The sequence below is a fragment of the Polistes dominula genome, unplaced genomic scaffold, assembly GCF_049000335.1.
Source record: "Polistes dominula isolate Pdom_NZ unplaced genomic scaffold, Pdom_raw_medaka contig_20, whole genome shotgun sequence".
Taxonomy (NCBI): domain Eukaryota; kingdom Metazoa; phylum Arthropoda; class Insecta; order Hymenoptera; family Vespidae; genus Polistes; species Polistes dominula.
In genome coordinates, this window is record NW_028301147.1 from 7,025,001 (window position 1) to 7,046,394 (window position 21,394).

At 41.5% G+C, this 21,394-nt stretch overlaps 1 protein-coding gene across 3 annotated transcripts in view; it reads left to right on the forward strand.

Annotated features, from left to right (window-relative positions):
- Nucleotides 1-21,394, forward strand: part of LOC107074078 (uncharacterized) — a 61,377-nt gene that overhangs the window by 2,461 nt on the left and 37,522 nt on the right. For 2 of the 3 annotated variants that reach the window (XM_015335124.2, XM_015335125.2), the window contains exons 1-3: nucleotides 1-767; nucleotides 1,050-1,532; nucleotides 4,228-4,382. The exon at nucleotides 1-767 is cut by the window's left edge. In XM_015335124.2, the coding sequence (XP_015190610.2) occupies nucleotides 1-767; nucleotides 1,050-1,532; nucleotides 4,228-4,382 (1,405 nt within the window). The remainder of the gene's footprint in view (nucleotides 768-1,049; nucleotides 1,533-4,227; nucleotides 4,383-21,394) is intronic. The other variant, XM_015335126.2, reaches the window with a different exon arrangement.

Sequence of the window (21,394 nt, forward strand, 5' to 3'; positions counted from 1 at the left end):
CGCCGCAAACGCCACAACAGCCGATCAGTAGTAGCACGCCCTTGCAACAAAAAGACTTGAAAGAAAGGTTAAACGTTTGCATTGGTGCAAATGCAGCGACAGCTTCTTCAGGGCCACACATCACCGGCGCGGATCTCGAAATTTTGGCTAACATTCTTAAAACAGAAATCACTTCGTCGTTCACTACTTTAATCGACAGTATAGTAGCGAGGTTCGTTCAGCAAAGGAGGATCGTCGGTAAGCAAAGTGAAGCGGCACAGGCTGTTACGGAGCAAATGAGGCAGGAACTTCTAATAGCGACTCAAATGCTCGAAAGGAAATCGCCAAGGACGAAGGTAGTCGATAGGGGAGCTCCACAACCTACCGGTGGCCCAAACGGGCCACGGGGGCCCCTAACCGGTGGGCCCCCTCCAACGCAACCAACGGCTTTTTCCCAAATAGGGCCCATGGCTGGTGGGCACCATGGTCCTCATTCTGGTCCCACAGAAAATAATTTAAATCAGATAAATCAGCTACCCCCGCACGTCAGGCCCAACGTTGGAATGTTTCAGACACCGATGCCGCAAAAATTATACGGCATTGGACCGATACAGTCGCAACAGCAGCAACAACAGCAGCAACAGCAGCAACAACGTGAACAACAGCAGAGGGAGCAGCAACAACGTGAACAATATTGCAACCTGAGGAACGACGAGAGAGAAGTCAGGGATTCGGAACAGAATGAGGCTCTCTCCCTCGTCATGACGCCGAAGAAAAGGCGGCAAAAGGTATTTTCACGCTTTCTTTGGGTTTCAAGTGTCGGCTACGTTAGTTTTGAACTCATCTAAATCTTGATTCATATCTATCTATGTACCTACAATCTTGCAATACGATGGAATAATTCAGGTATAAATCAACGTTTGGTGAGTTTCGTGAGTTAGACGTAGAACCAAATATGGTTTTCGGATGTTTAACATAATGAAAGATTTCAATAGGTGTCCGGAGACCTAAAAAATGTAGCTCATTTAGAAATTTAACGTAAGGGAAGATCAATGAGCATCGTTTTTCAGGTAACCGATACGAGAATCACACCAAGGACTGTATCAAGAATTCTTGCGCAGGAGGGCAACGGATCTCAAGGAGGCAGTGAAAGTCCTCCGCCAGCTCCACCACCGAGACCTTACCACGCGCCACCACCAATGCTGCCAGTGTCCCTGCCAACAAGCGTAGCGATACCAAACCCGAGTCTTCACGAAAGTCAGGTCTTCTCGCCGTACTCGCCGTTCTTCCCGGGAATCAACCCCCCACGTGGGGGCCATGCAGGTCAGGTACCAGCACCGGGATCGCATCAGCTGCCTGCGAGTCCTCCAAGTGGACGCGTAGAACTCAGGGATTCTCCTCCACTCTCGCATGCCCCAGCCATGTTGCATCCTGTTTTACTTGCGGCTGCACAACACAGCAGTCCGGAATATGGTCACTTAAGGATGGACAACAACGACCGGGTCAGTGATTGCAACTCTGGAGACATCAGCTACGATGGAATTCAGCCTACAATATCCTTTTCTAATACTACTTTATAAAGACAACTCATCTTTTCTTTAATCTTATATCTGTGTGTATCAATAATGATTAGAGATCTATTCCACGCAATCTTATATCACGAGTATTTCTTCCGAGTAGAAATGTAGAAAATAAACGATAACTCGCCGCAAGTGCGAAGGAAGTTAAGGAATGAAAATGTACGAAATAGGACTAAAAAGCCGTACGACGCTTAGGGATATTTTTTGTGGTGGAGGTAGGAGAGAACTAAAGGGTGAATTTCGTTGAACGCGAAAACTTTGAAACACGGTAGTGAGTTTTTGAGAGAAAGAGCTCGTTCGCTCGCAAGGAGAAGAGCAGTCGCCGCGGTGCTAGGGAACGTAGGATAGAGGGAAAGGAAGAGGGAGCGGGATCGAAAAGAACGTGAACTAGCTAGCTAGAAAGTGAGTGAGTGGGGAGAGAGAGAAGAAGAAGAAGAGAAAGCAACAAGAATGGGAGACGGAGAAGGAGATAAAGAGAAAGAGAAAGAGAAAGAGAAAGAGAAAGAGAGAGAGAGAGAAATGGAGGGAAGAGGGAGGACTCGGACGAATGTTAGATTAGTTTGCCACGGAGTTAGGCTAATGTTGGATGCACCTACGAGTAGAGTTTGTCCGGCAACAACGCACCAAGCCGAAAGTTCTTTGCCTACTACTCGGTCTGCCCTCAGCCTCGAGTCTCACCCAACTTCGCAAGCCAATAATCTGTCCCGTAATTTCGGAATTCAACCACGGAAACGAGCTGAAGGTGGAAGAGGCGAAGGAGGAGGTTCTCCGCGAACTTCCTATCGCGAACGTCTCCTCAACTTATCGTAGATAATCCTCTTCTCTCTCTCTTTCTCTCTCTCTCTTTTCTTCCTTTTCTCTTATACTCTCTCTATTCCTAGAATCGAGATTATGAAAGTCGATCAACTTAGTTTCACCACGTATCTCGTTTCTTTCGACTTCAATCGAGTTTCCTGCTTCTTCATTGCTCGGTGTTATCACTACAACATTCCTGCGTAGTAGTCGACAACCTCCGTTCGAGCGTTGAAATCTTCGACGGAAACGTGATAGTCCGTAACAGTTAGTAAGTACGTATGCATCTTGACTAGCGAGTCCTCGGTAACTAAGGGAATATTCCACAATAACTTTGAGAGAAAAGATAACTTATGATAGAGATACAGAAGAAAATTAAAAAGCATCTGTTTTATAATAAAACGATATATATATATTATCTTCGTTCGACTTTGTGTAGTCGGGGTTAGTTCTATGTATAAAAGAAGAAGGAATTTTAAAACAGGCTTCTATTAAAAACTCTAACGGCCAGCACGCATCCGTGATCCCAATGATTTTTCTCGGTGCGAGTTTTTCCGCGTCTCTCTTTCAAAGTCTCAAACGATGCACCGCGGCCACGGGCTGACCCGATGATACGCTTTAACAGCATAAAAATAGCTATCGTATCCGGCTTCGAAGAGAAAGAGAGAGAGATAAGGTATGTTCCTAGTACGATCGTCGGAAAATGATCAACCAGCGCGAAAAGTTCAGCAGCTCGATTATCGCACATGACTCACCTTGCTTGCAGCCTCGCATCGGCTTCTCAGTTTTTGAAAGAGCTTACGGATCCAGAAAGAGAAAACGAGAAGGGCTGGACGTTATAGGTGGGAGGAGGAAAGCCTTGTGTGGGAGCGCGAAAGAATATATACATGTATATTTCCGTGTATATGTGTGAGAGACGATGATGCATCGTCAGAACTGCAACATCGCCGTGTCGATCCGATCGGCAACACGACGTTCTTTGCCACCTTTTTAGTCGGCCTTTGATGTAAAATCAATGGCGCATTTTTTACCTCTCTCTTTCTCTTTCTCTTCTCTACACTCCTTCTCTCTGTGGGGTAGGTCGAGCGCGTCGCATATATCGTCGTGGTCGTAAGCTTTCTCTCCTCTTTCTCTCTTTCTCTCTCTCTCAATTCACCCTCGTCTGCAGAGTTTCGCCATGGCCTTCGCGCCAAATATACCCGCGACTTCTTCCTTTCATTTTTCTTGCACGAAAATGTTCTCCAGTGACTAAACTACCCCGCATATACGATATAATATAAAGATTTATAAGAAAATCGAGCTTACCGTGATCGAAGGTTGTTCGAAGAGCAACATAGCTTTTTTAATTTTCGTTATCAATATTGATTAGTTTTATTCCTTAAATACTTATATCCGAAAACTTAAAGAAAAGAATTTAATGTAATGTGTTACTTTCCTTCGTTTTAGAAACAGTTCTTATTATACAAATTAGTCAAAAGTTTCTGAAGAAAGATATGCGTCTCCGTAAAAGTTCGAACATAGGAATTAACCGAATAAGAATGCGATGAAACCACACCAAGAGATCCTATTACTGATAAGGAGTCAATAAGGCTTCCGTTGAAGATGCGGCCAATCGTAGGTCAACCTCAGCGAGAACGTTAGACCCCTACTACCGCCTACCATGGGGATATACCCACAGTTTGTACGATTTCTAATCCAATTTTATACGAAGGAAACACGATTAAGTTTGAGATTTTCTCGTACACGATACAAATTTCTAGAGCTCTATGATCCTTCGACTTACGCGTCTTCGATCATTGATACTTATCTCTTATATTTATGTAAATATGTATTGTAAGAAACACTTGCATATGATATTTCCTTAACTACGGTGTACTCGTCGACGCTGACGCCGATGCATCTGAGGAAAGCGAAGCTGATGTTCTTCTGGGTAAGGTACCCATCTTCGGCCGTCCTCAAGATGTACTTCCCCGACATCAAATTTAATAAAAACAATACAGCGCAGCTGGTCAAGTGGTTCTCCAATTTCCGGTAAGTAAACTTCAATTTATTCACATTTATAACGTTGTCATATTTTCTTGATGAATTAGAAGGGACTTAGAAATTAAATCTTACATCGATGCTGGTCCAGTTAAAACATGTAGGACGAAGGAAAATTTAATCGGAACATTTTCCAATGTCCAAGATCTCGATTGGACCCATCGTAGAATCTATTTTCTCGTTCGGACGTAATCTAAATTTTCCCTTTTAATCTAAAAGATTCGTTCTTTGAAATGAAATCATGTAAGACGTTTCTCGTTGGCGAAAGTTCCGTGTATGCAAACGAGAACAAGGTTTTCGAGGGCTTGACCACTCCCTTTACAGAAACGTTCAGAGCCCAAGAGACGAGAGTCACGATGGGTGTGTCCGAATCTTAATTACCATCCCCTAGTAACAGCTGGGGATAAGTAACGTATCTACACTGCGGCAGGTATGAGAAAGCGTAGGAGTTTGTGAGTACCGACACATACCGACCAGTAGGCATTAGCCTGATTATAATTAGGCTGAGTACAGTACAGATCCAAGATATAAGGCGAACGAAAGCTCACGCGTGATCTCGGTGCTACGTTATTACTATTTTGTTATCGCAAGAATACGCGCGTTTCTACCCTTAAAAAGTTTATAAGTATTTCTCAACTTGAAAATGCTAGTCGTCATGAATTGCTTGCCCACCTTGCTATCTTCTACCTTGACGATTGTCCTTAAAAAAAATAATAGTAAAAGAACGAGCAAAAATATGGTATGCTACGGTACGTGCCGTAGTAAAAAGTCTAATCAATTACTAAAATCGATATATAGTAAATTAGTAGGTTAATCATATATACATAAACTGAGAGAGAGAGAGAGAGAGAGAGAGAGAGAGAGAAAGAGAGAGAGAGCGAGCTTGTAGTTCTTCTTATGAAATATAAGATTAAGATAGTACACGGGACTTACGAATAAACTGTACACTAGAACGTAAACGTCCTGATTAATCAGTCTCATAAACTCCGTCAACGGCGGATAAAAAACACAAGTATACTCGTTCTCGTCGTAGTACTATTACTATCATTTGCATTAAACTTAGCGCTGGTAGAAGCATCAAAATCCGCGAACAGGATCTTGTCCATCTTGTTGCTATACGTTGAGTGGCTTTCTCTTGCATACTCATTCGCTTATTTTTCGGTTCTCTGAAAACATTGTCACAGCCGACATAAAAGAGAGAGACAGAGAGAAGGCAACGGGAACGTGTTGTAGAAGTTAGAAATGCCTGGCAAAAATTGCATCACGCTCAGCTTCCGGGCAAGGAACAAAGCTAATTACTAGCTAATATATTTCAAGTTACATTTTCGTCCTGTCGTTTCGTTGCAGCCTGCGGGGTTCGTTTTTTCCTTTTCCGATTCTCTCTCTTTGCCGTTTCTATCTTCATCCTCATTCTCTCTATCTGTCTGCTTCTTTCTCTCTCTCTCTTCTTCTCTTTCTCTCTTGCACTCTTGTCTGCTTGTTCTCTCGCGTGCAATTTTTTCCTAACATGTTCTTCGTATTCCAACCTTCGAGTATCAAGGGAGACAAGGTCTCTTGGTGAGGCACGAGAAAAACCTTTTAAATATCCTGTTTTTTTTTTGTTTCTACTTTTCTCTTTTAAGAAACAAAGAAACGAATAAAAATTCTCGATACAAGTAAATTTGTATACTTCAATAATTTTAACGATATCATACGATATTGCGTTAGTTTTGTTCTTTTTCATGGTTTATTTTCTATTATATTATTAAATAAATTTTTATTAGAAGATCTTATAAAAATCATCCTTCCAATCTTCTTTTTGTTTTTTAACTTGTAAAGAAAGAAAAATTACAAAGTGTTTTTTCCGTGTCATCCTTAGAGACATTTTTCGAAAAATTATTGGGCACGAAGTGTGGGGTAGGTAGCTCGTTTCCTTTTGTGGCTAATCACGTAAGAGTTTAGCTGGACTTTTTCTTGCTCGTGTTCTCCAATTGGCGCCGTCGAGCGTGCTCGATCTGATAGCCTAATGCACGGCTTCCTATGCGGAAATACCTCGGCACATTATTCTACGCTCCTACGTATACACCCTAGCCTCTATCAACTCACCCCTCGACACCCTAACAACCATCGTTGTACTTTTGTCACGAGAACTGCTCGAAAGCGGCACCAACGACGAAGGTTTTACTTTATGACGCTATGTGTATCCTATTAGTTCTTCGACATTTCATCTTTTTCGTCTCTTTTTCTCTTTATCTGACCAAAAACAACATTGATCCACCTTTCGATAAGATTCTCAATCGAAAATTAATCAACTTTTCTTAATTTAACATTTATCGGTGTTTTCGTCAGGTATATACATTTGCGAAATATTATCGAATAAAACGTTTCTAAATTGAAAACAAAGAATAATAAGGATTGAAAAATTATTTAATAAAAAAAGAAAATGAATATTCGATTGACATTATTTCAAGTTAAAAAATCGTGTATTTGACCAATTAATTAAAAAAAAAATCTCTAGAATGATATTGTTGTAATAAAGAGAAAGAAAGAGAAAGAGAAGAAGAGAGGGAAAGAGAGAGAAGAAGAAGAAAAAGAAAGAGAAAACGAAAAGAAAGGAAAAATGCGTTGAGAAGGAAGGAATGGGGCGAGACGATTACAAAGCGATCCTTCGCACCCCATTTTCTCACGCTCGTGTCGACTCGAAAGCGTATGGATGTCTTACGGCTGGAGAGGGTGAGTCCTCGAATATCACGCGTGCATCATCGGATCTGCTTATGCCAAGGATATATTGACAGCCTTCGTTCGATGAAGCTAGCCGGGGGGTGATTGGGGTCGTGTCGGTGGCGGGGGTTGAAAGAGGGAGAGCGCAAACTCGCCTGTCTTCTTCGTACCTCCGTCTCCCTATCTTCGGGCATCTCTCTTTGTCTGACGTATTCCGAGTATGCATGGAAAAGAGAGAGTGAGAAAGAAAAAGACAGACAGACAGACAGAGATCGAGAGACAGACATAGAAAGAGAGAGATAGAAAGAGACAGAGAGAATGAAAAGATAGCGAGGCGCGGACTGGGGTTAACTCGTTATCAGATCCCACGTTGGGAGTTGGGACACGCGACACTGAGGTGGCAGATCCTATCGCCGGAATGGAAGAAATTTTATGTCGTATAATGGACAAAGAACACACTTAAACACATGCATACACATACACACATAGTTCGGTTTCCCTTTAAAATCTACTTCGCACGAGAGTTCTATCGCTATCTCTCTTTCGTTTGTATCGTGAAAAAAATCCTTTAACTTTGGACTTATTCCTATTTCCCATTCTAATACTTTGACTTTTCAAATCGCCAAGTGAAAGTTATATATACATGTTTTGTTTTAACTATAAAATGATAGTATAATATCTTCTTGGATAATACGTAAAATCCAATAGTTGACGGAGTGTTGTGTATTATATTCAACGAATCAAAATAAGACGAGCATATATATCTATATACAGTATTTATACGTTTCCATATTCAGATTCAAAGTAAAGTAAAAATAAGCAAAAGAAAAAAAGGGTTGATTACATTGGGATAAAAATAATTTAATGTAATTAATGGATATATAAATGGCAGCGATCGGTTAGCGAAGAGCCGCGAAAGTTTACGGTTCTTCAGCATTAATAAGAGAAAGTGAGCGCGAGAGATAAATAAAGAAATCGGAAGATTTCTTGAGTCCCGTAATAATGACGTGGCTGGTCGAATTTACACCGTGACTTTCTCGAGCGGGTTGTTTATCGTAGCCAAATACTCGATAATTCCCTCTAAAGAGGACGACCGGTAATCTACAAGTCCTTTTCTTTCTTTTATCCCCTTCTACTTTTAGTTATTTTCTTTCCTATCATCTTCTAGATTATTATTCGTCTTCTTCGTCATTATCAATTCTCGATTGTACTTTGTGGCAAGTACACTGAAACATCTGTCCTTTTGTAAGAAAATACTTTGAAGGCTATTTAGATAATAACAGAGTAATTTTCTAAGTAGAAATTATTCTTTTCTCTGATTCTAATCTCACTCTGTCTCGATCGTGCATTACATATAATCGATAACCTAGAGAAACGTAGAAACACAGAACACAATATCATATCACTAAAATTCTATATGCTAGATATCTTACTTTATTGTACAATAATGAAAAGAAAAAGAAATGAAATAAAAAGATGCCTCTAATAACGGTCTAATAAACATCTTTAGCACTATCCTGAATCGCCATAAGAATTCTTTTCACTGAAAAGTCTATGAGTTTCTTGATAAAAGTTGTGAGTGTAGAAAGAAGACCGACCAATTAAAATGCCAAAGTAGATGCCGGTTTACCGAAATCTTGAGAACAAACAAAGAAAAAAGGCACAAGAGAGAAAAAGAGAAAGACAGAAAGAAAGAAAGAAAGAAAGAAAGAAAGAAAGAAAGAAAGAAAGAAAGAGAAAGACAAAAGTGGTAGGAAATCTCTCCACACACGGGACCGGGAGGTTTTCTCCGGCTCTTCTCTTCCCTTCTCCAAGCTTGTATTTTAATCCCACAAGATTGTGCATGCCAGCTGAAAGTGGGGTGGAGAGAGGTGAGGTCGTCATAGTAGTAATAGTCATGATAGTAGTAGTAGAAGTAGTGAAAGTAGTAATAGTAGTAGTAGTAATAGGTGAGTCAGGTTAGCTCGGCAGAGGAAGGCGTGCGTGGGTAGTCGGATGGTAAACAGCATACAAACGAGGGCCATTTAACGAAAAGGCTAGACGCGTGTGAGCGTCACGCGTGTTCTTAGGCTATGCGTGCGCGCGAGCGCGCCCACACACGCGACCATCTAGCTACCTTCGTATAGAGTAGAGCTCACCGGTTGGAAGGCACACACGCAAGAAGAAGTAGAAGACGAGGAGGAGGAAGAGGAGATGGAGAAGAACGACGAGCCACGGTTTTTCTCTTATTGCGAGAAACAAGCTGGCTGCGAGCGAGAAAAGAGAAAGAAGAGGGAGTGAGGGAGGGAGGACGAGGGTTGAAACTGAGGAAAATTTCGAGGCTTGACGTAGAGACGGACTACACGCGTGTATATTACGTAGTCCCACAGGCGTTCGTTCCTCCTCTTCTTTCTCTTCTTCATCCTCCTCCTCCTACTCCTACTCCTACTCCTTTTCCTACATGAGCACGGAGACGTTTACGTAGTTCGCGCATTCTCTCGCGTATTCCGAGAGTATGTGAGATTCCGAAGTAGTGCCGGAAGGACGTAAGTGGAGGCCTTGTAATTATTATGCTCTCATAATCTTTTCTCCGCTTCTCCCTACTTCCTTTTCCCTCGTGGAATTTCTACCCTTCCGTGGCTTACTAGTTCATAATTTCTCCTTCTTTCTTCTCCCGATTTCTGCTATTTTGCTTTTCTCCTGAGAGACGGCTAGTTACTCGTTAAGTAAGTTAAAGAGAAAGATCCTCTAAGAGAGTTCATCCAAAATCGAAAGTACGCGATCGTGGAATAAGAAGAAATCAAGGAGTATCTTTTCGTTTTCTCGTTTTCGTTCGAAACCATCCTTGAAGCTTGTTTTCAATCTTTTTCGTTCTCTCTCTCTTTATTTCTCGAGTAAGCAAACGACGGTAAGCCAGCCCTCGAGAGAAAGAAGGGATCCTGGACGAAATGAGCAAGTACGGATCCTTTGAGACAAAAGCGAACGAGAGGTGGTAAGACCAGAAAAGCAGATCGAACGGAGAGGAGAACGTTGACGACTGGTAACTGTAATGAAAGGAGTGGGGGCGAACTCGGGGATAAAGGGGTAGACAGCAGTATGTATCGTAGCAGTTTCGTAGCCCTCTAATGAGAAGAAGGAAACTTTGGTCTTTGACTTTCGGGCCGCGGCCTTGCTGCTGGCTATACCTGCTCCTCCTCGAAAGGAAGAAAGAAGGGAAAAAGAAGCACGGTTAAAGAAAAAGACACGGCCGACTCGTTTGCCATGAGGACTCTCGATCCTTACAAAGAAAATCTCTTGTTTGTTTCTTCTACGTACGCAGGACTCCGTATATACAATTATTAACTATATACTGTGTCTATGTATGTATAAAATATATCCGTGAAGGTAAGAATGTTCCAGAGAACACTAACTTAAAAATCGTCTATGTGCGAGTTACGAATACATATAGATGCGCATGCGAGATCTCGAGAAATTCGCGCCAGCTCCTTAATTAAAACTCAGTACATGGAACAATGAAGTGGCAACTCTTTGGGTACCGCTACTTACTGCCGTTTCTGCTGCTGCTATAGCTACTCCTACTACTAACGGTTGCCTCCCGGTAGGTAGAAACCTACAATACCGACCTACCCCTATCAACAACTTTTACTACCTTTTCTGCCACGACCAGGGTGCCTTATTCAACGTTGCACCACGAGTATTGTACCTTCGAGAAGACGAAACATTTTCTAAAGCATACGGACGTATTTTAATCATTCGTAATATTTACAATTGTTATTTGATAATAGATAATCAAATGATAATTATTATCGAAATAGAAAAACATTTTATTATCTACGAACTTGTCATGTGATCGGTAACAATTGCATAGTATATAAGAATATACTTACATGCAAATGAAAACAGTTACGAGAACTAAATTATAGTTATATATAATGGAAAAAGTGTTATCGTACACAGTAGGAAATTATAAATTCACTCGAAGCAACTCGTCGATGCATTTTAAACTCTCGTGGGGACATAGCCACGATATCGACGGATTATCTGTGCGAAAACGGATTCCTCGTGAAAAGTAGAAAGAGAAAAAAAGAAAGAAAAAGAAGAGATGAAATTCGATTTGCGTCGCGGCAAAAGGGGGATGACGCACCTTGCATCGAGCGAGGCTACTACCTCCGTCGTCCGTAGGTGGTGGTTGTGCGCGTAAACGGCAGTCACTTAATTAAAAATTACTTAATTACGTTCTTGGCACTAATTAGTGGCGCTTGGCTCTCTCTTGGCCGTGCGCCTCGACTGCCTAGGCACCCCTTCCACCCCACCCTCCTTCATTTTCTCTCTCACTCTCCCTCTCTCTCTCTTTCTCTCTCTTACTCTCTGACTCCTTTCACCTGCCTCCTCAACCCGCTTACTACCTCTATCAGAATTTCCTCCACCACCTCTTACACCCTTCTTTGCTTCTCTACGGCTCGTTCAAAAACCCCGCGGCAGCGCAATCTCTGTCTTGGTTACATTATTCCTTTCCTTCTTTCTCTGACGTTTTTACCCCCTCCCACTATTTCTCTTCCTTTTTCTTTTTCTCTCTCCCTCTTTCCTGCTTTTTCTTTCATTCTTTTTTTTTTTTTTGTTAACCCTTACGACACTCTTACTACGCCAACGTTGCCACCACTCTTTTCTTACCTTTCTTACTTTGCCGACGCAAAGCTACCAGAGAGTTGCATGAAACGTTGTGAGTTTTCCAACTGACGTTGTTTTTCTTCTTCAAGCATTTCTGTTCCTATTTACGCACCACCGCTTTCCCCGTCCTCCTCTTGTCCTGACCTAGCCTCCGTCAAGTGAAATTCTCAAGGTTCGGTATAATGCATAGGACGAGTAGTATACTAGTAGTCTAACGTAGCGCCTTCTCAAAATCATTTCGTATCTCTATCTCCAGGAAAATATACTTTCCTTAATGAGATTAAATTAAAAGGACGAGCGCGCGTTGTTTCGTGCATAAAGTTACTTTCCTTCCTCTTTTTACTTCTTTACTCGGTCAAATGTAAGGAGAAAAATTATATTATATCAATCGTTTATTCAATAATCAAAATTACTGGAATTAATTTAAAAATCTTGAAAAAGAATCAGCTCTTTAACATATTAAATATCTGACGTTTATTAGCATTATCGAGACTATTATCAACATTTGTTCTATCATATTAGGACGTCGTAGAGCGATTTAACGTTCGAATGATCAGAAAGAGGAAATCTTAATCAGACGAGGGTGTACCGGGTCTACCCTCGTAGAATGTCAGTACGGTAACATAAGGGGTTCATGCTCATGGTGCAACGGGTAGGCGGGTAAGCAATGGAAAAGCAGTAGCAGCAGCAGTAACAGCAGAAGCAGCACCATCGTCGTTCCTTTTCGAATTTTTTGATAATGAACACAAGTATGAGAAACACGACGGGTATTGGCTGGGCGGCAGACAATGCGGTGGCCGCAGGGCTATCGCGGGAGGAACAACGAAGGAGGCGGGGGTTGGCTGACGGGGTTTCGAAGGGGGTCGAGGCGGTGGAGAGGATGGAGGTAGGCCGAGGACGATGGCAGGAGGTGCTTTATAGGGGATGTAAGCATCGCCACTGCAAGGCTAATCCGCCGCTATAAGCTGCTACTTGCAGCATGAGTACGGTACACTCTCTGCTAAAGACTCACTCCCACCACCTTCTCATCCTCCTCGGTTTTCTTCTCCCTTACAGTGAATCTCTTTCCCGCTTCTTGATGCCGGCCTGACGAAACAGTTCGTTGACCCTACTAGAGAGGAGAAATATCTGCTGAAAGAATGCGTCTTGCGATCCCTCTCTTCACTTAATTCTATACAAAACGATCGGATTTGACGCGGTTATTCGATTTTTTTTCGCGATAGGTGAACCCTTCGTCTGAAAACGATTCCTATTTTTCAACAAACCTTATTACCTATATATTTTGGGCATTTATTAGTGAATATTCTTCAAGAATAGCTAACCTTTGTTCTCTATGTTTTTTCTTGTTATTTTCTCTTCCCTGATATACGTATTGTAAGCAGTATGTCTCTCTCGTTTCCCTAAGAAATATTGGAAATAGTTCGGGTGATCCATGAAGAAAACACTTGGCTGACTGCCCAGTTCTACTCCCTGCAGCTTATACGTTCGGTGCACTACTTAGGATGCATTACTTGGACAAGAAGAGTAGAGGGTAGGTGGGGTTGACTAGAGAAAAGACAGGACGAGTTGTCGTTTGTTTTGTTTTCACGGTTACATGCCACCCGGCATCAGTGAAAACGCGAGACAAATAAAGGTTCTCGTCCTTTCGACGACGACGACGACGACTATGACTACGACAGACGTCTCTATCCAGCCAATATTTACTACATACAAATATTGACTTGCCTCGTCCTGCAAACTTCTTTTCTTTCTTGGACTGATGAATCGCTTGTTATTTGTACTTCTTCTTTGCGACTTGGTATTTCATCGTATATTCATTTTTCCTAGGAATTTCAAATTTTATCTCATTGTTTCAACAAAATTTACCATTAGTTCGGGTTCAGTAACTAGACAAACATTTTTAAGCGACTGTCAGTTTAAGATAATATCGATATGAAATTAAAAAAAGAAAAGAAAAACAGAAAACGGATTACATATCAAGAATACCTAAATAGAGTAACATGATCCATTGTAAAAACGTGTTTTTCTATCAACATTTTTCATAGTTCTGACATAAAGATACGTACACAAAAACACACATAACACACACACACGTAGCAAGGATCCCCAGTGAATTTTTCTAGCTAGGTTGCCAGTCAGAGGCTCGATTTTTCATTCTCGTTAGGAAGATCTCCGAGTGCACGCACGTTGCGCGTGAGATACTGTGCATACGTCCGTTGAGAGAAAAAAAGATCGATAGAGAAAGAAAAAGGGAGATAGAAGGCGGATAGGGGGTGAGGGATGTGATCTCGTCCGCTCCGCACGAAAAATGCAAAATGATAATGTTCCCAGTGTCCCGTCCTAATCGGCTTTGTATACGCCGCGATGGCTCGTGGGCGAAGGGACTAAAGGGAAAGATAGAGAAAGAGATAAATAGGAAGGGAAAAGAGAGAAAGAGGAACAGCAGGTGGGTGAGGATGAAGGACGAATCCTGGGGGCAGCAGGGAGATGTGAGCCTCCGTCGGCCTCCATGGAGGATTTAATTTACATCCACCGGTGAAAAACGCGGAAAACAGTTTATCAAAAAAGCTACGGCGCAGGCTCGGATGAGAGATAAAGGGAAATAGAGATAAAGAGAGATGAAAGTAGGATAGAGAGAGATAAAGAGAAAATGAGAGGAAGAGAGAGAGAGAGAGAGAGAAAAAGAAAGAAAAAGAGAGAAATAGAGAGAGGGAGAGCAAAAGACGGGATTGTGCGGTAGAAATGAAATTGTCCGTGCATGGATTATCGTCGACTTCGTTATGCCCTCTTATTACTCTACTCTCCCTCTACTCTCCCTCTCTATTTCTTTCTCTCTGTATCCTTCTTTTCTTTCCCACCTACGCTGCGTTATATCGCATGCCTTGTTTCTTTCTGTATCAAAGTATAGAGAAGGAATATTCGTTCTCGTTCGATGTTTCGAAAAAAGACATCTAGAACTGGAATAATCTTTGACCGAATCGTTTACTTTGTCCTATGTTACGCTAAACAAGCTTTTCATTTCCTGCCGATAATTAGTGCTTTCTTTCAATCTCTTCGTTGCAATAACACAGGTTTTTTTTTACCAAAAGCTCCTGCCATATTAGATTTATAATAATAATAATAATTATTATTATTATTATTATTATCAGCGTTGCGTTGTTATTCTTAGAGATTATCGTAAGAATTAAACTATAATCTAATAACTATTATATTTCTACGATCTACGAAAGAGAAGAAAATTGGAGATTTGAAAATGATGAAAATTTCACACGAAGGGTAACTGAACAGGCGATGCAGCGAGACGGTGTATCGTGCACTAAAGCGACAGGATCAGACGTGCTGGGGACTGGGCGTGAAATTACTGTTTCGGCCAACATTTATCCCAGCGTTCGCGAGGGTAACGTTCGGCTGGACAGCGATTCTGAATTGATTTCGTTTGAAATCCCACTACCCTCCCCGTTTCGTCCCAATTCGTCGTTCTTCCCGGCTCTTCTGCATGCACGATTCATCCGTTTCTCTCATTCTTTCTTTCTTTTTTTTTTCTCTCTCTCTCTCTTTCTCTTTTTTTCTCTCTCGATCTCTACCATACATCGCATCTTCCTACTCTTCTCTGCTTTTTACCCTCTCCACCCTTTCTTTCTTTCTTTCTCTCTTTCTGTTCCGTTTATCTGTCTATCCTTCTATCTATCTACCTATCTCATTTAGTTTTACGTGTGCCTCCTTCCTCCATTTGTCTCCCTTTCCATCCGTGTTCCTCTTTCTCTCCATCTCTTTCTCTCTTTCCTTCTCTCATTCCCCTTCCTTCTCTTGTTATGTCTCTTTTTTTTTTAAATCAGGATCTACGACATCTCGATTCAGACTGGGTAAAATGCATTAAATTTTTGCCATTTTTCCACTGTTCCTCGCTTCTTCGGACAGGAAAAAATGTACAACTCGCGGCAGACGATGATATAAATAATGTCTCTTTTGAAGAAAGGAAGGAGAGAACGGGAGGAAAGAGAAAAAGAGCTCATGTTAACTTTATCATTTTTCTCTTTCTCTCTCTCTTTTCTCCTCCCTTTCCTTCTTCTTCTCTTCCTCCTCCTCCTGGATGCAAAGTAACGCGTCACATATTTTTGTGAAATACGTTTTAACGTGTAGGACGTTCGAGACATTCGCGCTTTTCCGAGTTGAATTAATAAGATTATGTTTCGATAGGTTCGACGTTAAAAGTCAATGATTCACGTTCAAATGTGCTAGTTAATTATTATGTCTCGCATTTCAACGTATACGTCGTCTCTGCAAAATTGTGGGCGGGAAAAATGTAATGAATAAACAAAAATTTTAATAAACGTTAAATCCTCCGAACTATTTGAATTTCGATCATCTCGCAACTTTTCCAATGCGTAATTATCCTGACCGATCGATCGTAGCCTGATGCATTCAGTTGAAAATCGCGAGTTTAAAGGAAATTTGGCGAGGGTTGGACGAATGAAAAACGATTTGCAAAGGACGAAAGTAGAAAAAAGGGAGGAGGATAGAAAAAGGTGGGACGGTTAACAGAGGTCGTCAGCGAGGACGATAGCAGCGTCGTCGGAGTTAATTGAAAAAGCTTGTAAAAAAGATTTTCCGGAAAACCCGTTGGGCCGGACGTCGTGATTCTCTCGAAGACGAGCGGAGGTGGGGTGGAGGCTGAGGTGGAAATGGGGTGGTAGGAGTAGATAAAGGGTGGGTAGGGAGAAGGGACCGTCCGTGTCACGACTCTTGGTGGCGCCACGTCATTCGATATTTTTGTCAGTAAAACGATATCAGGCAAATTGCATCTGTCCTTTACACCATGGCGCAGAGCCAGATCAAACACTATTCGTCACTGGATATTACCCTTCTCTGAGATATTGCCGGTCTCTTCTATCCACGTTACCTCTCTCTCTTTCTCTCTCTCTCTCTCTCTCTCTCTCTTTCTCTTTCCCTTTCTCTTTTTCTCTTTCTCTTTCTCTTTCTCTCTTTCTCCCATTTCTCTCTTCTTCTCTTCTTTCTCTGTGTTCGGCACTTCCCAACTAGATCAAGTTCTTTTCGGAGCAAGAGTAGGCTCTCGCGTAAAGAAATACGGTAAAATCGAAAGCACTCGAAAATCGATTTAAACGCGCCGTTTCTACCTTTCTCAAACGGCCCTTCGTCGACTCCTCGAATTCTACAAACGTCACCAACAATCTCAGTAATATTACTATCAAGCGGTGCCGCTTCGTTTATTGATATTTATTTAAACGACCTAATAAATTAGTACGAGAGAATTCAAAAAGGGGAAATAACGTATACACAAACACACTCACACGAATAAAAACCACATCGAATGTGTTTCTATATATTGAATATTTTCACTCTCGCGGATGGAGGTTAAAAAATACTTAGAATTCTCCTAATTTCGTTCTTTTTAGTACATCTTTTCCAAGATTATTTGCGGAACGGCGATCGCGTAGAACCGTTTTTTCATCGACGTCCTATGCAAATCGCCCATATGCCAAGTCATCTCTTGAGTATGCTAGAAGCATGCGGGCAAACGAGCTAAGCAAAATGACTATCTTACATTATATTACATACGGGCGACAAGTAGGCCGCCGAAACGTGTTGTTGAAGAAGTAGTAACCTCGGTTGAATTAGTAAAAAGAAAAATGGAAACTACTTTTTTTTATCGATTACCTTGTCCTAATCAAGAGTCTATGTTGTCCGGTGTCGGATTTTCATATATTGAATTTCATTTATAAAATTAACTTGAAAGTTAAATAATATTACGATCTATTACGATATATTTTTATCTAATTCATTTCTAGCATTGTCTTAGATTCGAATAAATATCGACGAATTAATGAAATGTTTAAAATATTCCACAGACCGAACAACATTTTTGCTAATCATTCAATCGAATAATAAGCGTGATACAGTTTTACGAATTTCATTATGACACCCAAAAAGGCAAGGGCGTTTACCTGAGTTGGCCGTAGCGGGATCGTTTAACAGACATAAACGTAATCTTATCGAATATTTACAGTTGCCTAGGCTGCTTCCCGGTGGTCGACAGTTGTCTAGTAAATCCTATTTACTGTTACCCAACGAACTATACGCACTAGAGATACTGGGAGGGTAGCTACCGCCCCTAGCTAACCTACTGCCCTACTGCCACGAGTTCCACCCTTAAAGCCATCATCCAACCTCTCTCTCTCTTTTCCTCTTTTTCTCTCTACTCACTTTTTTCACTGTCACTTTTCTTTGCTCACCCCATCAAACGTGTAACGGTTTTCCGTAGATCACGCGATGATCTCACAACGCCTCGTACACTAACAAAAAACAAGGGAGCTTCTTTTTTCAAAGTTTTTGGGGTAAATATCGAAATCTTCCTTCCTTACTAAATACACCCTTCTCGATCTCAAAGTTTAATCTTTTACGATGCACGTGCACGAATAGGAATTATTGATAGGTTTCTTTTATTATAGGTACTACTATTCGAATGAAATACGACGAATACGACCGACGTGCTCATTCTACGTAAGAAGTTGTATGTTTAATTTTTTTCAATCTTCATGCGAAACCCTTGAAAGAAGGAAATATCGTTTTCCAACTAATAAGATTATTCTTATCAATCGAAATATGTACATTGATTGCTTTGGCCCTTAAAAAGATACTTAGAAGATTGAACGCGAGGAAGAATCCTTCTAGCTTCCTCTTCTTACACCCTTTCCAGCGTTGAACTCGTAATGCGGTTTAGCATGGTATGACAGGAGGTAAACTTGACAACAAAGAATTATTGATTTTTTTCAGCGGGTTGAACGAGTTGCCGGGCGGTTGAGCGGTCCCGGTGGGGTATTCGACAAAGGATGTTTTCCGAGTCCCTAACCTAGGCAACCCTTCTCCTACGCTCGCCTTCGTATACGCGTTTCCGTGTGTTCTTTTTCTCTTTCTTTCTCTCGCTCGTTCACTCGCCCTTACTATGGGTGTCTCTCTATCTCACTTCAACGAACGCTTCTGAACGTACGTTTCAGGGGATTGCCCTACTCCATCTCTCTCTGGTCTCCTTTCGTATTCGTACGTCTCCCTTTCCGTCTTTCTCTCTCTCTCTCTCTCTCTCTCTCTCTCTCTCTCTTTCTCTTTCGCTTATTCTTTTACTCTATCTCAGTCTCTCCTTCTTCGTCTCTCACTGTCCGTAACGCTGTGTGTACTCAGCCGATGCGCCAAGGACTTAACTGCTTCATTGTCGTCCCAGCAGGCATTAGAACTTCAGGACAGATGTGCAAAATGTAGAATCGAGACTCCTCCATAGCATAACTACTAGGTATTCGTGTGAAGGTGGAGAGCCTGAGTAGTTAAGTTGGAAGAGTAGTCGCCCGATAAGTACAAGGTCCCAAGTTTAACAATAAGTTTTAGGCAGATCATCATAAAACCCCATATTTTTTAGCAAATGTTCAGAAGTTTTCTACTTTAAATATTTAGAAATTACCTTTCTGTAATATCAAAATCATAAAACATCTTTTTCTATCTTCATCTCGTCTTTGTATTGTTTACCTTTTTCTATCACATACGTAATATCACAAGAACTATCGATCTGAAAATTTCCGTAAAATGTTTTTGGTTGACAAGTAACAGGTTGACATTTTTAAAGCGATTGCTTTGATGTTTTCGATTTGTTTATCTTTTACTTTTAAGATTCATCAAAAATTTTTTATATGTATAACCGAATATTCTTATTTTCTATATAGAAGAGAAAATATCGCATGAAACGTAAATTTTCAAACTTGAACATGATGAATGAAAAACAAAATTGAGAAGAAGTAAAAAACAGCTTTCCCACATAGTCGTTCAGAAATTTAATCGTTCGACCTTGACATTTCTTTGAAGCGTCGATGAAGTGGTCATGTTCAGGGACAATTTTCTTGGTGATGCATCGTCGACGTATCCGAATAGTTATATCGTCAACAACGCCTCTGTAACGCCTTTCTAAGGCGTGTATTTGCACATATATACGTGAACATATACGTAATACACGTAGAGAATGCAGCGGCGGTGTAGACGTTGGTAGTAGCTTTGGTGTTGGTAGTGGCGGTGCATCGCCGGGTGGCTTAGCAGAGAAAATCGATCGAATAAAAAAATGCTTGGACGATGCCGAAGTGCGACGAGGATACGAATCGCGGACGAGATGGATGCATGCAAAGAGAGGGGAGGGAAGGGAAGGTCCGATAGGAGAAGGAGGGTTAGTCCGGGTCCATTGAAGAGTGAAACCGCTCAAAGCAGCTGCCCCCGCTCCCTCAAACACCCTCTAACCACCCTCCAACCACCCTCCTACTGCACCAGCCTCTCCGATACCCCTTACCTCATCTAACTCTCCTTCTCTCTTACTCTCTTTTACTCTTCGTAGCTTTGAAAACCACCCCTCTTAGCTCATGTGGATGGTGCAACTGCCCCTTCGTTCTCTCCGAACTCTGTCTCTTTTTCTCGTCCTTTTCTTTTATCTCTCTAACTCTCTCTCTTTCTCTTTCGAAAAGGCTAAACCCCACGCCAAAGAGTTAATTCGTGATTCCAAGTGCAAGAAACGAGGTTAGGTTCTCTTGATTTATCCTTCAATTCTAAAGATGTGAGATAGCATATCTCATTGTTAATTTATTTTGAAGACATTCTTAGTACTGTCATCCTTTCCTTCGGAATATTATTTCTCTTTATTGTTAAAGTTCTTGTATTATTATTATAACTATATCAAATATATTAATACACAAAGAAATTAAAAGTGTTTAATTATTAAACAATTTAATTCTATGGTCTTGAATCAGTTCGTTTGTAGATGTAGATCAATATCGCGAGGAATCAATTCTTTTCGACGACTCTAATGCTCTTTGCATAATTTCATTCGTGAAGACGATTTGCATAAGATGAATGAAGGATAGGAGGAACGTGCGGCTGGCTGACAAAATTATCTGTCTAACAGTGCTTCCCCTATCGTCCTCTAGTTTCTCGACGATGAACAAGAAAAAGGGGGTCTGTGGGGGAACTTACAGTAAAGAGAATGAAGAAAAGAAAAAACTATAGTAGGGAAAGGGGGAGAAGCAGAAGCAGAAGCAGAAGCAAAAAGAGAGAGAGAAACAAGCTTTAAGGCAGCCAGATGCAAAAAGAAACGGGATGGCGAAGGGTGAAAGAAAGAGAGAAAAAGAACGAAGGAGAGAGAGAAAGAGAGGGTGACCAGTGAAAAGCAAGGGGCGCACGAAAAGTGTGCATTGTAAGATCGGCGCGTGCGGCATGCGGACCCTTCGTGGTCGATGTTGTAGGACCCCCGTGCTCAGTGCCCCCTTCTCTTTTTCTTCGTTAGACTCGTTCGTTCAGTCTTTCTCTTATTTTCTCTCTCTTCTTCTCTTTCTCTCGTCTAGTGCCACCGTTTCTCGACATCCCTCTCTTTTATGAAGGGCGAAGGGCCCAGGAGCTCGGTTTATTGTCGGGAGCACATCTGCCATACGATCATCGGCCGATTGTCTCACTGGCTTAGGAAACTTGCTCATAAAGAGCAAGAGAGAAAGGAATAGAAAGAGAAAGAAAAAAGGTGGCTTAGTAGCGGATCTACGATAGGGAGGACGATGTCGCGTGTCCTTCTTGCTTACGAGAAGGGTGGCAAGAACGAATCATACCGCGATCTTCCGAGGACA